The sequence below is a fragment of the Rhinatrema bivittatum genome, chromosome 18 (genome assembly GCF_901001135.1).
Source record: "Rhinatrema bivittatum chromosome 18, aRhiBiv1.1, whole genome shotgun sequence".
NCBI lineage: Eukaryota > Metazoa > Chordata > Amphibia > Gymnophiona > Rhinatrematidae > Rhinatrema > Rhinatrema bivittatum.
Genome location: NC_042632.1, coordinates 50,556,274 through 50,572,765, shown reverse-complemented (window position 1 = coordinate 50,572,765; position 16,492 = coordinate 50,556,274). Strand labels below are relative to the sequence as shown.

Below are 16,492 nucleotides of genomic sequence, written 5' to 3'. Positions count from 1 at the left end.
CAATTGTCAAAAGTTAGTTTACTAACAACCTTGGACAGCAGTAGTAAAGGCAAATAATAAAAATAGAACACTGTACATGTTATGCAAATAGCATGAAAATCTTAATATTGTTATTTTTCTATTTAACTAAATTGCATTATCTAATATAGGTTAGAAATAGGAATGTTTTTTTCTACTACTGGCACTTACACAGTCTGAATGGCACATACAGTAATTTCACTGATGGTTAAAAAAAAAAAAAAAAGTGGTTTTTATCTAGGAATGTTTAATAAATCCCCACTCATATAGAGCTAGATCCCGCTCCCACCCGTTCTGTACTGTGGAGTTCTCTTTCAGTCCTGCTCTTCACGGATCTAGAAATAGTGCCGAAAACCCAAGTACAGATGGGACATGTGCTGAAGTGGCCTGTCCAGCCCGCACCTAAATGATAGCTGAGCTGCCTCCAAGAGCAAGGCCCTGGCATTAGCAGATGCTGTGTACAAGTCTCTTACGAACTGTTCAGCTCTGAGTGTAAGACTTCACCTTTTCAAGGTTCTTACAAGACGTGCCAGAGCATTAGGCTAAAGCCTGTACCTATTCAAACATTAATACAGCAGGGATGTGACACTTTCTGAAAGCTATCTAAAAAGAACTGGTGTGTTTTTAATGTATTACTTTCTTATTTAAGTGCTGCCTCATGTTGCAGTACCTGCAGCTCAACATTACTTGTACCTCGATTCCCTATTACAGTTCATGAATTCCAGTCAAGTAAGGGCTGCCTCCCATCTACTGCAGGGGACTGTAAGGGTGGGCAAGGAGAACAGCTTTCTTCTTGCCTCAGCTTAGTGGCCGAGCCAGGATTGCTTATCCTTCCACCTTCTGGATTACCACCTTCATTATACAGCTGCTGGAAAGCATCGTAGAAGTCGTCTTCCATGATATCTTGGTGTCTGTGGGCTAAGGCCACGTTCCATTGTGGTGGGTCGGACTGACTGGTGCTGAGTGGGTGCGAGTGCTGACCATTAGCAGGGTAGTAGGGTAACCTTCCCTGCTGATGGAATCTGATGTCTTGATTAGCAATGTGACAGATATATACTGCGTTGGCCCTTGGAGAACTCGTTAGCTGCTGATCAACAAGCTCTTTGCAGTGGATGAAATGGCTATTGTCAACCTGCAATTAAAAAGACAGATGTGTGTTTTCCCCATGGGCAGGTGCGATTGTAAGCAACTTCTGGTTAGTACTTTAAGAATGCTCGGAGAGGTGGAATTTTGAAATACACTATAACCCATTAGAGCTTTGGAGGGAAACTTAGAAAGCAAAACGTTTTTGTTGAATGAAATAACTGTAGTGATGGACTTGCTCTAAAGACGTGTTTTGCATGTCAGGAAATTATTCCTTTAATTAATGAGTTTAACATAACCCATTTTATGTCTGGCATCTCTCGTTTGACCATGCCTCTTTCCCCAAAGCCTTGACCAGGTATGAAGTTGTATGATGGCCAATACACTAGTAATAACCAAAGCCAGCATGCTAGTGGCTGGAAGTGGTAGGGTCACACTCTACAGGGTCCCCCCCCATGTGCACTGACATTTAAATACTGTAGATTTTATCATCACTGATTAACTTTCTCAGTAAAGATAGAGTTTCAGCAAATAATTAGTTGAAGGTGGGCTTAATGGAAAGAGACTTGTGACCAGAATGAAAATCAATGGTCCATGTCACAAGTGGTGAATTCTGTCTGTCGTCATTGTTTCCTCCTTGTTACTTCTACAGCATTTGGCCCAGTTTAATTATATTTGTGTGCCAACCATGGCAGACGCCATTTTGATTCCTACCTGTGCTTTCTTCAGCAGATCTGTAATAACAGGAAACCAGTCAGGCGTCAGCCTCTCCAACTCTAAGGTGATGATCACCAAGGCCAGTGTGGAGCCCTTAAACTGCACTAGCTGGTGGCAGGCCATACAGTGCTGTAGCTGCCTAGTCAAGAGTGCGACATGGCGGGAAGGATTCATCTGAGAAAGCTGATGTGGTAGATGGGGCCAGTTGGACATCACCATGGCATGGAACTGAAGTAAACAGATAGGAAAAAGTAGATATATCAATGTATACATCCAGCTCAACTGTGGACATCCTACTGTATGTGTGTTATTGGCCAAAAAGTACAAACTAACTGATTCACAGCAGGAAGCCTGTAAAAATCCTTCCCTTTCACCATGTGTGAGTTGGTCAATGCTGTACTTACCGAATGTTCAACTCTTTGAGCAGGTAATGAATGTGAAAGACCTGTATTTCTGACTAGTTTGCGTAAACAGAAATATTTTTAACTAGCAGTCAGTCAAATGGTTTCTTCTGTATTAAAATACTTGAGGTAGGCATTTATGAACAATTGCAGTGCTTCAGGTTAATTAGTAAATGAGTCACCAATTGGTCACCACTGCAATCCCATTTTTACAAGCGATTCCCCCAAGTGACCTTGGGGGAATCAAAGCAACTGTACTAGCAAAACAAAGGCCAGGGATTTCAGGTGGAAGATAAAGCAACTACAATAATTTTGGATTTTCCTCTTTTAGGTCTAAATTTATTTTTTTTTATTCTATTGCTGAAGTGACACCGATGTTTACATGTTTTGAAAATCTCTCCCACTTTGAAACTAAGAGTCAGTGGCACTGAAGGTGCTGTCCTTCAGCAAAAAACTGTAGGCAGGTGCCCCAACTTAACATCTAGAAAGAATGTCGATAGCACAACCAAATGAGGTGGGAACTCAGGAAAGAGTTAATGAAAATACAGGGAAAGCAGCCATAATGGAACGTGCACAATTTTTATGCCAAATCCTATATTAAAAAAAAAAAAAAAGATAAAATAGAAGCTCTGAGAATAAACTAAAGCAGAAGGCACAAAACAGGAGAGAGTTAAGAGCTTAGCTTGTACTCTTCCATGCATTACCATGATCCTCACAGACTAGGACTTGCTCATAAACCAACTTAAATCTTGCCTTACTAATACTACACAATCGTTTCTCGTTCTGCCCTACATTAAAGAAAACCTGGACCATGTTAAGTGCCAGCACTGTTAGGATCTAATGCATTAAAGTTCTAGATTGAGAAATGGAAGGCGTTTAGAAGATGGATCTGTGTGTACCGTGTAGTAAAAGACGACAGGCTTCTATGTACAGTATTCTTAGAATAGAATGGAATACAGAGTCAAATATTTTTGCAGAGTCTATTAAAAAAACAAAACAAACAACCTTTATAATAAGTGACATATAGGCTAGGTATCTTTCTAAAGTCAATTTGGTTGTCCTTTAAAAAATGGTGAAATGATGGAAGACTATTGAAAAATGTTCAATATCACTACCTAAAAATGACATTCTGCAAAGACTGGCAAATGGTTTTAAATTCAAAGAAAACTATGTCTCCTGTGGCATGCACAGCTGTGTGCATCTGTATTTTCCAGTCTGGTTTGAAAAATGGCTCCATTTCGTGCAAAAGAAAGAACAGCATTTGTTTCGAATTTGTGGAAAGCTTACTATGTTCAGGAAATCCACTGGTGTTGCTGTAAATAGGTCCCAGTGCAGCTTATCTAGAATGATCCTTTCCATTCTCTGAATTTCCGCAGTAGAACATTTGCATCCACTCTGCACTGCAAGCTTCTTCACAGATGGTAGTATCTTGTACACAATAAAAAAATAAAACCAATGTTAAGCCCAAATCCCTATGTTCTCTTGTGCTTCTTGATAAGGCAGGACCGCATGAATAAACTACTTTAGGTTGTGTGTGCTTATGCACGGGGAAAGAAAACTACTGGTTGTTTCAAACTGAGCATGCCACAAGGGCATGCACTGTGTTGCCATCACGGCACCTAGAACACTAACTGTGGAAAAAAAACCCTGCATATACAGCATAGCAAAACATCTAGTGCATGGCCAGAAAGATATTTATTTGATTTATATTCTGCCTTTCAAGTACTTCAAAGCAGATTTAAATCATGTAGGTAGGTCCCTGATGCCAGAGGGTTCCCACTAAGGACCTGATTTACTAAGGCTTTTCTCCCATTCTGTGTCTATGGGGCCTCTAAGTTTGTATCCACGGCAATGAAGGGGGAAGTGAGTTACCTAAGGTCAGAAGAAGTGGCAGTGGATTTTGAAGCCTGGCTTCCCTGGTTTGCAGCCCGCCGTTCCTTTATAGGGAGGGCCTAGTGAATGAGGAAAGGGAAATCTGTGTGGCAGTGCCGTGGGCCTAAGGTTCAATACAATTCATCTTCCCAGGCCCAACCAAGCCCCAGGAGGAGGGATGGTGTAGGGCAGGGTAAGAAAGTAGATTGCGACATTTCCCCCAAACAAACATTTTATGGTTTCCCTTAAAATTCCATGAGACTAAATACAAAATTGAATCTTTATGGGTAGAAATCCCTTGTGTATCAGGGAAGACTACAGTGATAGGGGTATACTACCGTCCACCTGGTCAAGATGGTGAGATGGACAGTGAAATGCTAAGAGAAATTAGGGAAGCCAACCAAATTGGTAGTGCAGTAATAATGGGAGACTTCAATTACCCCAATATAGACTGGGTAAATGTATCATCGGGTCACGCTAGAGAGATAACGTTCCTGGATGGAATAAATGATAGCTTTATGGAGCAAATGGTTCAGGAACCGACGAGAGAGGGAGCAATTTTAGATCTAATTCTCAGTGGAGCACAGGACTTGGTGAGAGAGGTAACGGTGGTGGGGCCGCTTGGCAATAGTGATCATAATATGATCAGATTTGATTTAATGACTGGAAAAGGAACAGTGTGCAAATCCAAAGCTCTCGTGCTAAACTTTCAAAAGGGAAACTTTGATAAAATGAGAAAAATTGTTAGAAAAAAACTGAAAGGAGCAGCTACAAAAGTAAAAAATGTCCAAGAGGCGTGGTCATTGTTAAAAAATACCATTCTAGAAGCACAGTCCAGATGTATTCCACACATTAAGAAAGGTGGAAAGAAGGCAAAACGATTACCGGCATGGTTAAAAGGGGAGGTGAAAGAAGCTATTTTAGCCAAAAGATCTTCATTCAAAAATTGGAAGAAGGATCCAACAGAAGAAAATAGGATAAAGCATAAACATTGGCAAGTTAAATGTAAGACATTGATAAGACAGGCTAAGAGAGAATTTGAAAAGAAGTTGGCTGTAGAGGCAAAAACTCACAGTAAAAACTTTTTTAAATATATCCGAAGCAGAAAGCCTGTGAGGGAGTCAGTTGGACCTTTAGATGATCGAGGGGTTAAAGGGGCACTTAGAGAAGATAAGGCCATCGCGGAAAGATTAAATGATTTCTTTGCTTCGGTGTTTACTGAAGAGGATGTTGGGGAGGTACCCGTAATGGAGAAGGTTTTCATGGGTAATGATTCAGATGGACTGAATCAAATCACGGTGAACCTAGAAGATGTGGTAGGCCTGATTGACAAACTGAAGAGTAGTAAATCACCTGGACCGGATGGTATACACCCCAGAGTTCTGAAGGAACTAAAAAATGAAATTTCAGACCTATTAGTAAAAATTTGTAACTTATCATTAAAATCATCCATTGTACCTGAAGACTGGAGGATAGCAAATGTAACCCCAATATTTAAAAAGGGCTCCAGGGGCGATCCGGGAAACTACAGACCGGTTAGCCTGACTTCAGTGCCAGGAAAAATAGTGGAAAGTGTTCTAAACATCAAAATCACAGAACATATAGAAAGACATGGTTTAATGGAACAAAGTCAGCATGGCTTTACCCAGGGCAAGTCTTGCCTCACAAATCTGCTTCACTTTTTTGAAGGAGTTAATAAACATGTGGATAAAGGTGAACCGGTAGATATAGTATACTTGGATTTTCAGAAGGCGTTTGACAAAGTTCCTCATGAGAGGCTTCTAGGAAAAGTAAAAAGTCATGGGATAGGTGGCGATGTCCTTTCGTGGATTGCAAACTGGCTAAAAGACAGGAAACAGAGAGTAGGATTAAATGGGCAATTTTCTCAGTGGAAGGGAGTGGACAGTGGAGTGCCTCAGGGATCTGTATTGGGACCCTTACTGTTCAATATATTTATAAATGATCTGGAAAGAAATACGACGAGTGAGATAATCAAATTTGCAGATGACACAAAATTGTGCAGAGTAGTTAAATCACAAGCAGATTGTGATAAATTGCAGGAAGACCTTGTGAGACTGGAAAATTGGGCATCCAAATGGCAGATGAAATTTAATGTGGAAAAGTGCAAGGTGATGCATATAGGGAAAAATAACCCATGCTATAATTACACGATGTTGGGTTCCATATTAGGTGCTACAACCCAAGAAAGAGATCTAGGTGTCATAGTGGATAACACATTGAAATCGTCGGTTCAGTGTGCTGCGGCAGTCAAAAAAGCAAACAGAATGTTGGGAATTATTAGAAAAGGAATGATGAATAAAACGGAAAATGTCATAATGCCTCTGTATCGCTCCATGGTGAGACCGCACCTTGAATACTGTGTACAATTCTGGTCGCCGCATCTCAAAAAAGATATAATTGCGATGGAGAAGGTACAGAGAAGGGCTACCAAAATGATAAGGGGAATGGAACAACTCCCCTATGAGGAAAGACTAAAGAGATTAGGACTTTTCAGCTTGGAGAAGAGACGACTGAGGGGGGATATGATAGAGGTGTTTAAAATCATGAGAGGTCTAGAACGGGTAGATGTGAATCGGTTATTTACTCTTTCAGATAGTAGAAGGACTAGGGGACACTCCATGAAGTTAGCATGGGGCACATTTAAAACTAATCGGAGAAAGTTCTTTTTTACTCAACGCACAATTAAACTCTGGAATTTGTTGCCAGAGAATGTGGTTCGTGCAGGTAGTATAGCTGTGTTTAAAAAAGGATTGGATAAGTTCTTGGAGGAGAAGTCCATTACCTGCTATTAGGTTCACTTAGAGAATAGCCACTGCCATTAGCAATGGTTACATGGAATAGACTTAGTTTTTGGGTACTTGCCAGGTTCTTATGGCCTGGATTGGCCACTGTTGGAAACAGGATGCTGGGCTTGATGGACCCTTGGTCTGACCCAGTATGGCATTTTCTTATGTTCTTATGTTCTTATGTTCTTATGATTAAAAAGAAGATTGCTATAAATATATGTCGGTGTCATTTTGCTCCCACCAGAAAGTTACAGAATTTTCCAGGCATTAGCAGTGGGCAGGAAGCGCTGGCTCTGAACTGTAAAATGAACGGTCCTGACTAATCCCTGCATTCGCTGGATACTGGTTAAAAATCAGTTTAAAAAATGAATTGTGCAAGAATTTAGGTGAAGACCAGCCATTAACCTTTCAACCAGTTGTCAGATGGAGCGGCATTTCCAAATGAGTTGATTTTGTGCACGGCGCGACAAGCATGAACCTTGCTCTTAAGGCAGGGTGTGCGATCTCTCGGATTTTTTTTACTCCCAGGTGCTCTTCTCACGTTGATGCCAGAGAGCCTCCCTTCTGGAGCTGAGCGGAGTGGCAATGGCAACGTAGCCATTAGGTTAGGACGAAGAAGAAAACCGTGAAAGGGAAGTCTGTCGTCCGGGAATGCCCTTTCGTTAGAAAGGAAGAGGCAGGATGGCCCGGGACAGAGGTTTCAGCCTATATCTCCCAGCAAGAAAGGTCCATGACCTACAGGAAACTGCATTTTACATGAGAGCACCCGGAAATCCTTTCCGATGCACGCGACGCCATTGTATGGCAGCTCCAGGTTGATTGGGAAAGCCATGAACCCCGAGTAGTTTGTGTCGACAGCTCTAGAGCTGGAACCTCCACCTCACTTCGGTTTCCAGCCTTTTTCCATCGCCACCTTGCCTGACTGAAGCATTTCCTGATCTCAGGCAGCTGCTGGCTTGTGGTAACCTCTACTTCCTGTCCTGATGCGAGTGCTGGGCTCTAGATCTGCGGTGGCTTCTCTCTGTGGCCGGCCGTGCTCCCGGCTGCTCAGCGAGTTATTTCTGACACTGAGCTCTGCCGGTGGGGCTGCCTGCCGTGCCTGGTCTAAAAGTGGCTTTGCTCCGGGTATGCCTAATTTAAGCAGACGTTTGGTGCGGCGTGGCCAGGTGATGCTGAATCAAACGCCCCCTCCCCTCCCGCACTCGTGTCACGTGTGAAAGCACAGTCTGCCTGTCTTTAGCATGGCCATCTTGTTAGAGAGCCAAGGCTAAAATGTCGACTTTTTTTTTTTGTTTTTTTAATACAAATAGCCCAGGTTAAACACTTTACCGTTCTAAGGGGCACTGAATTCTTACACTGCCTTACCAAGTCATAAGCCAGAATTCCAGTCCTGAGCAGGAACACAACTGCATCCCGGTCAAACTCACTACTGGTTAGTCCGAGGTCACTGAATCTATGTCCTTGATTTGGATTTTACAGTAGGACAGAGCTAATGCCATAAGTACCCAACTCCTCCCAGTACCTACCTCATCTTCTTCACTGGTTTTGGCAGCAAGGACCAAACAAGAGATGGCAATACAACGAAGATATTTCACCTGTGCCTGGTGAGAAAAGAAAAAAAAAATGCTCGGATAATGGTGGAAACCAGTGTTAAAGAATCCCCTCAGCGCCTTCCCTAGAAACGCTACAGCAATGAGACGAGCGCCACGGGGGCGATATCTTTTTTTTCTTCCTCACAGTGAAAGCATCAATGCCATTCAGCAATACGCTCCCACGTCATGAATGGTGCGACCCTGGCGTGAGCATGTGTCGACATGCGCCTTTTCTCTTCCTGGATCCATAAAAGCAATGCTTTTGGCATACGAAGATTGGATTTTTCTGTTATGTACTAAGCTAGAGGCAAGGCACAAGCCCCTCTCCATTACATACCACCCAGCTATCTGGCAATGATATTCATTGGTTCACTAACCATACCTCAGCCATCATAATGTGAAAGAAAACATGATGGTGAAAAAAAATGAATATATATAATTATCCAGAGGTGCCCTAAAATGTTAATTCCACAGGGGGAAAAACTCCTGCACAACTTAAGGCAAAGCCTGGCATAGGCTGATTCACAAACGCCTGCTACTATGTTACCGCAGATCCCGCTCTTTCTGGAGGGGGCAGATTCACTAATCTTGTGCGGCAACAAGGTAGGGCCCATTAGGAAAAGCTCCTTACCTTCACCGAGGCCAGTAATCTGTTCAGAATGCTGACAGCCAGCGCGAAGGTTTCCGGATGAAACAGGAAGCGAGAGCTCAGCTCTCCCACCCACAGCACCGTCTGTTCATACCGTGACGGAGAGATGTCCGTGCCCTAGCAGGGGGGGGAAACAACGACAGCGCAGCCGGGTGAGCAAGGGCGCAGTGGAATGGAATCCTGCACCGGGGCGGCAAACCAGTCCTCGGGGTGGGCTCCATCACCACCTCTGCCTGCCAACGGAGAACGTTCCAGGCCTGGCCCAGCTGCTGCCCTGAATTCCAGAAAACCTAACACCATCCCCTGGTGCAGACGCTTTGCCATTTCAGGGAAACACTGATGCAAGACAGCACGTTTCAAACACGGCTTTCCAAGCTCCCTTCCCCTGCCCTGCCATCACCTGCAGGTCCCTGAGACGATAAACAGTGATCTGTGCTCTTAGACACCAAATGCCAGGGCCAGAATGACTGAGCACCATCATTTCACGTGGCAGCTCGCTAGGGCTTTATTAGTGAGATATGGCAGACTCGGCACAGCGCCATAATTGGCTCTGTAAAGTGTTTAAATAGCCCATGCTGGCTCTCCTGCAAAAAAAAAAAAAAAATATCCCACCCCCAAGGATGCAACTCTGATCAACAAGGACCGTCCCTGGGATTCTAAGCAGTAAATGCAGATAATAACCAAGGGCAAACATGAAATATGTACCTTTGCGGTATCACATGCTGTATTTAGAATATTTTCTTTTTCAAAACAATGGTGCCGACAAGGGTGTGATGGCATTTATAGCAGTGACTCGCTGCACTGGAGACCAGTAAGCCTGCTTAACTGGAGGGATATTTTCTTGGGTTTTTTGTTAAAGATTTTTTGCTCCAACAGTTTCTCCCCTGCTTTGTTGGGTTTCTGACTCAAATGGAACCAGCCTCTGATGGGCTTTGATGCCAGGAACCTTCAAGGATAACTAGCCTTCATTTTTTCCCTCTCCTCCTGCCACACTCCTCCCCATCTCATGGGCCGATTCAGTAAAGTCCGCGGGAGAGCAGCAAACGCCCAGGCCACTTGCCTGTACGCGCGATTCTGTATTTAAATGAGGCCCGGTGGTAGAAACAGGCAAAAGGAGGCGCTAGGGACACTAGCGCGTCCCTAGCGCCTCCTTTTGGCCCGGAGTGGTGGCTGTCAGCGGGTTTGACAGCCGACGCTCAATTTTGCCGGCGTTGGTTCTCGAGCTCGCTAACAGCCACGGGTTCGGAAACCAGACGCCGGCAAAATTGAGCGTCCGGTTTTCGACCCGACAGCCGCGGGCCGACTTCAAATTTATTTTTTTTTACCCTTCGGGACCTCCGACTTAATATCGCCATGATATTAAGTCGGAGGGTGCACAGAAAAGCAGTTTTTACTGCTTTTCTGTGTACTTTCCCGGTGCCGGAAGAAATTAGCGCCTACCTTTGGGTAGGCGCTAATTTCTGAAAGCAAAATGTGCGGCTTGGCTGCACATTTTGTTTTCTGAATCGCACGGGCTATTAGGTTTGTCGGGTTGGACGCGCGTTTTCGGCCCCTTACTGAATAAGGGGTAAGGGAAAACGTGCGTCCAATGGTGGGTTAACAGTGCGCTCCGGTGCGCACTGTACTGTATCGGCCCGTCCGTGAAAGTCCTCTGCCACAGACCACAGCTCCCCCCCAGAACATAGGAGATGTGCATTCCGAGTCTGGCCTCTAGATGTCGCTGTTGTGTGAAGGTGAGGCTCTCCAGGGACTGTGAACCCTACCTTTGCAGCAGGGGGTTGGGGGAATTAAATTAGTACAAATAGTCTCACTTTCAGTCCAACATTGTATCTTCATGTACAGAGGGGCTATTAACATTATAGATTAATATACTATATAGATAGGCAGATCTTTAGAATAAATATAGTGAGAAATACCTTGATTGTACGGTTCTGAAAAACTGGCACCTTCCAAAGTCTGGCCTCACCAGCTATGGCATTCTCCAACAGAAAGGCAAGCCTCTGGCTCTCTGAGGGCCCACTAAACTTCATAGCAATACCTGGATCGGCCAGTTTCCCAGCCAGGCACAGCAATCTGCATGAACAAAAGAAGTGCCCTAAATAAAATATACGACCATAACTCATCTTTTCTATAAAGCTACCAGACATGCACCAAATGAGCTAAAACTGCTTAGCCATGGCTGCTTTGCAGTGGCTACAGGGTTTTTAAAAGTGGTGTGAATGGGAAAATAAATGATTGAGGAAATGGTACCAACATTGAACTGGGACCCACAATTTGTCCTCCAGACTAAATCGGTGAAAATGGTGGAATGAGTGGTGGTGTATTATGTCACAGAACACACAAACATAAACTTGTAAAAGCAAATATTTGGTTTACTAAATATTGTAAAAATCAGCAAAGACACAGAGTTTTGCAGTAGCAAAGCTATGCATAAAGATTTGTACAAAGATAGTGCCCTCACAATCCTCCTTTATGAATCAATGTATCTGGGAATAATGGGAGACCACAGGCTCAGAGATCAACATGAAATGGCTAAGGCATTCTCTCGGTGATGATCTGCCAGAGGCTGTTAATTGCTTTTCCCTTATACCCCCATTTCTGACTCTGGTCCAGGTTAAGCAGTTTCAGTTATGTTATCTAGGATTCACAGTTTTCAGCAAGTTAATGCTCTAAGCTGCAGTTTCTGCTAAGAGACATGATGTTGTTGTATGTCTTCCAGTTAGACACTGAGCTTTTCCTGTCTCTATTCTTACTTGTTACTAAGCAGACTAAAAGAAAACCAGCATGTGAAAATACCATGTTTAACAATCAGCATGCTAAGCTCTATGCAGTTCATATTGATCCATGTTTATTGGTGATTACCTTTGTTCCACTATTCCCACCTGTCGCCTTACAAAGTTCTTCACTCTAGCTAATTAACTTCCTATTGCTTGCCATGGTTGGATGCTGTCTGCTGAGAGAAATCAAGTCCCTGCACATCCAGCCAACGCATCCTGTTCAATAATGGGGAGCTTGTTATGTCTCAGAATCAAAGGAGATGATTCCATCAGACTTTTAAACAGTTTAATTTAATGTTGTCTAGGAGTCCAGTGGCATCATACACAACCATTTCTGTCAACTCTTATGCACAAATAAAATTCTTTACTTTGTGAGTGTTCTGTTATACTAATTTACTAATAAAGTCTAGAGTAAAAGTAAATTCACCCTCACCTGCAAGTGAAACAAGGAGCAAGGACTAATATCCCCTTACCTTTACTAAAGATCCTTCTCTCAGTAGTAGACAGGCCGATACAGAAAAACGTGTGGGAGAGCGGGCGAGCCCCCGGCGCGCACACAGGCCATTCTCCTGGGCGCGTGATTCAGGAGGGTGGCCTATGCAAATTAGGGCCCGCGGAAAAGGAGGCACTAGAGACACTAGTGCATCCCTAGCGCCTCCTTTTTGACAGGAGCGGCAGCTGTCAGCGGGTTTGACAGCCGACGCTCAATTTTGCTGGCGTCAGTTCTCAAACCCGCTGACAGCCACTGGTTCGGAAACCGGACACTGGTATAATTGAGCATCCGTCTTCCGAACCGCAGGCTGATTTTTAATTTAATTTTTTAATTTTTTTTACTTTTGGGGCCTCCGACTTAATATCGCTATGATATTAAGTCGGAGGGTGTACAGAAAAGCAGTTTTTTCTGCTTTTCTGTGCACTTACCTGGTGCTGGCCGAAATTAATGCCTACCTTTGGGTAGGCGCTAATTTCTGAAAGTAAAATGTGAGGCTTGGCTGCACATTTTACTTTCTGTATCGTGCGGGAATAACTAATAGAGCCATCAACATGCATTTGCAGGTTGCGGGCCCTATTAGTTTCGGGAGGGGGGGGGGGGGCTGGACGGGCTAACAGTGCACTCCACCGGAGCGCACTGTACTGTATCGGCCTGTAAGTGAGAGATCAGACAGTAAGACAGAGCTGCAATATTTAGATGAGACTTGCAACTAAGGGTTCCTGTGCACCCTCTCTCTGCTTCAAGTGTTAGTGTCCCAAGGTGTGGCAGATATTTTTGTACACTTTAAATATACTTAAAAAAAACAAAAAACTTTGCAACTATTAATCTGATATAGTTTTCACTTTAGACTTAGCAATTTTCTCTTGCTCATTTGAGCTTCCAGCTCAGTTAAAATGGGGGCCAGGGTTTTAACCCTTGCACCAATGAGCATGGATTATTGCAAAGCTTGATAATGAGACCTGGGAGGGGCCTGGGTGTTGCATTCAGTATAGGGCCTCGTGGTCTATCCGAGGAGGTGCTGTCACAGGATTTGATAGAGAAGACAGTAGAAGGAACAGGGTTGAGAGGTTGGGTGAAAGATCTAGATGGGGGGAGGGAATTTATATTCGGGTCACAGATGAGCACTGGCAGAGACTCCCACTCTGCTAAATCTCCAAGTTCAGGCATAAAATGGAGTTAAAATTGTAAGCCATGAAAAAGCAATACAGAGGATATTCAATGTATGTTTTTGAAGAGAATGTCATCTTTTAGCTATGTTTGTGTTAAATGAAATACTATTTTTATTTAAATGTGAACTCATAGTTGGAAGAGATAAAAATGTTAAGCACGAAACCCACATATTCAAACAGGTTTTAGAAGAATACTAAAAATCAAAATGTTTGGCTTATGGTTTCATTGTTATAGAATTACATCTACCTGTTCTGGGAAAACTAAAATCCTACAATGACTCTGTCTCAAATCTGTAAAAAAAACAAAAACAAAAAAAAACAAACACTTTAGAGAAAAACATCTATTTATTTATTTTACTATTTTCTATACCGGCTTTCACGACAAGGGTCACATCAAACCGGTTTACATTTAACAGGGCGTGCATTGTACAGAGAACTCGAGCAACTATAACTGGTGCAGGAATTGCAGTTACAATAAACAGGGAAGTACACAACTGGGAGCAGAGGAAGAAGAAGAAAAGAGATTGATTGATAACAAATTGATAACAAATTATCTATTTATGCTATAGATGATCAGTCTTATGCATTTCAAAGGATTTTCCTTCCTAATGGAAACCTATAGTTTTATTTAGTATTTTGGACTTTTCTAGAAAGCCTTCCCAGCCTTTTCAGGCTATCCGAAGCAATAAGAACATGCCTTACTGGGTCAGACCAAGGGTCCATCAAGCCCAGCATCCTATTTCCAACAGTGGCCAAACCTGGCAAGTACCCAAACACTAAGAAGAACCCAAGCTACTGATGCCAGTAATAGCAGTGGCTATTCCCTAAGTAAATTTGATTAATAGCCATTAATGGACTTCTCCAAGAACTTATCCAAATCTTTTTTGAACCCAGCTACACTAACCACATCCCCTGCAACAAATTCCAGAGTTTAATTGTGCATTGAGTAAAAAAGAACTTTCTCCGATTAGTCTTAAATGTGCTACTTGCTAACTTCATGGAATGCCCCCTAGTCCTTCTATTATCTGAAAGAGTAAATAACCGATTCATATCTACCCGTTCTAGACCTCTCATGATTTTAAACAGCTCTATCATGTCCCCCCTCAGCCATCTCTTCTCCAAGCTGAAAAGTCCTAACCTCTTCAGCCTTTCCTCATAGGGGAGCTGTTCCATCCCCTTTATCATTTTGGTCGCCCTTCTCTGTACCTTCTCCATCGCAATTATATCTTTTTTTGAGATGCGGTGACCAGAATTGTACACAGTATTCAAGGTGCGGTCTCACCATGGAGTGATAGAGGCATTATGACATTTTCTGTTTTATTAACCATTCCCTTTCTAATAATTCCCAACATTGTTTGATTTTTTGACTCCCGCAGCACACTGAACCGACTATTTCAATGTGTTATCCACTATGACACCTAGATCTCTTTCTTGAGTTGTAGCTCCTAATATGGAACCTAACATTGTGTAACTATAGCATGGGTTATTTTTCCCTATAATGCAACACCTTGCACTTAAAATGTACAATAAAACCTAAACATATTACAAAGTAAACATCAAATAAAATAATGCTTTAACTGATCGAGTATAAAATATTAGAGAACTGTATTAATGCCCTCCTCCTCTACCGTGGCCCTGGTGAGTTTAAGAAACGTCGTCCGCTGCGGTGTGGCCCAAAAACTTTAAAAATAATTGTAAAAAAAAACTTCTGTGGGTGGGGGGGGGGGGGATCAGCAAAGTTAAAAGGCTGGGCATGCACAGCTGGATGACAACTGGTAACACCAGAACTCTAAGATTTTGCTTTTAGCCAAAATGTCACTCCTGCCTAGATTTCGAGTCCCTGGGGACAGAGTCATGTGTACTGACCTGGGTGCAGAAATGGGTCGCCCTTAGGGGAAGAAAGCGAGACCAAAGTTACAGCACTGTCCAGAATGTACACGGTGCAAGACGCGCATTTCAGGGCAATTTTCCAAGCTCACCTCGTAGGGAGTCTGCGATCTCAAGATGCAAAAGCCGCTAAAACGTTTCCAAATGTGCGGTTCTCGGGGGTGCATAACGGCGGGGGAGGGTTGGGCGGTTTGTTTTTTTTTTATCAACTGCACCTAAACCGATCTGTGACAAACCGACGCTTCAACAAGTGCTGGAAATAAAAAACAGGAAACCCGCTCATGTGACGCGGAGGGGGCGTGAGCGAACCGCAGCAGATCCTGGCACCGAGCAAGAAGAAGAAGAAGAATTGCACCCCAGTGCAACGGAAAATGGGGGGGGGGGGGCAACTGCAAGGCTCGGCCCCTCCCCGATCAAGGCTTTACCTTCCCCCGGGACCCCCAAGCACCGTCCCCTCGTCCGCTTTGCCCATCGCGCGCCCCTGAATCCGGGCTCCCAGCAGGCGGGGTCCGGGCAGAGGTTTGAAAGCTGAAGCTCCGCCTCCCGGAGCCTGAGAGGCCGCAGGGAGGGAGGGAGGAGGAGCCTCCGGCGGATCCCCCCCCCCCCCCCCCCCCCCCGATCTCCTGCGAGCTGGCAGGGAATCCCCCGGCCCAAGCCCAGGTCCCATGCAGCGCTCACGGTACCAGGCTGCCTGCAGCTTAGAGCTTTCTGTCTTACTCCTCATTCCCCTTTCTACATCCCCTCCCAAATTAGTCCACTCACTAATTGGACTTGGCTTGGGGGGGGGGGGGGGGCATGCATGCCTGGGCTCCTTCTGGGACCCAGCAGTTGTGGGACCTAAGGCCACTTACTGGGTGTCACGGTTGTGGGATGACTGGGCCTCCATCCCAGGGATGTCTGAATCTCAGTGCACATCACTGCCACTGAGCTGCTGGACCAGTCCCCTATTGTTGGTGTCTAGGTGAATGGACACACATTTTAAATGTCATTTATTTAAAGAATTTGGAATTTATTCATTATGATCTCG

At 44.0% G+C, this 16,492-nt stretch overlaps 2 protein-coding genes across 6 annotated transcripts in view; one reads left to right on the top strand and one right to left on the bottom strand.

Annotated features, from left to right (window-relative positions):
* Positions 1–2,884, top strand: part of SEPTIN8 (septin 8) — a 58,577-nt gene extending 55,693 nt beyond the window's left edge. For 4 of the 5 annotated variants that reach the window (XM_029584105.1, XM_029584104.1, XM_029584101.1 and 1 more), the window contains exon 10: positions 1,831–2,884. In XM_029584105.1, coding sequence (XP_029439965.1) covers positions 1,831–1,996 — 166 coding nt within the window. In that variant the 3' untranslated portion in view covers positions 1,997–2,884. The remainder of the gene's footprint in view (positions 1–1,830) is intronic. The other variant, XM_029584102.1, reaches the window with a different exon arrangement.
* A 301-nt stretch (positions 2,885–3,185) lies between these two features.
* On the bottom strand, positions 3,186–15,990 carry CCNI2 (cyclin I family member 2). The gene is made up of 5 exons (XM_029584109.1): positions 15,891–15,990; positions 11,056–11,212; positions 9,122–9,256; positions 8,425–8,499; positions 3,186–3,647 (listed from the first exon to the last, which is right to left on the bottom strand). Exons 1-5 carry the CDS (start codon positions 15,935–15,937, stop codon positions 3,387–3,389), a joined length of 675 nt encoding a protein of 224 aa, XP_029439969.1. The 5' UTR covers positions 15,938–15,990; the 3' UTR covers positions 3,186–3,386.
* Between the last annotated feature and the right edge of the window lie 502 nt (positions 15,991–16,492).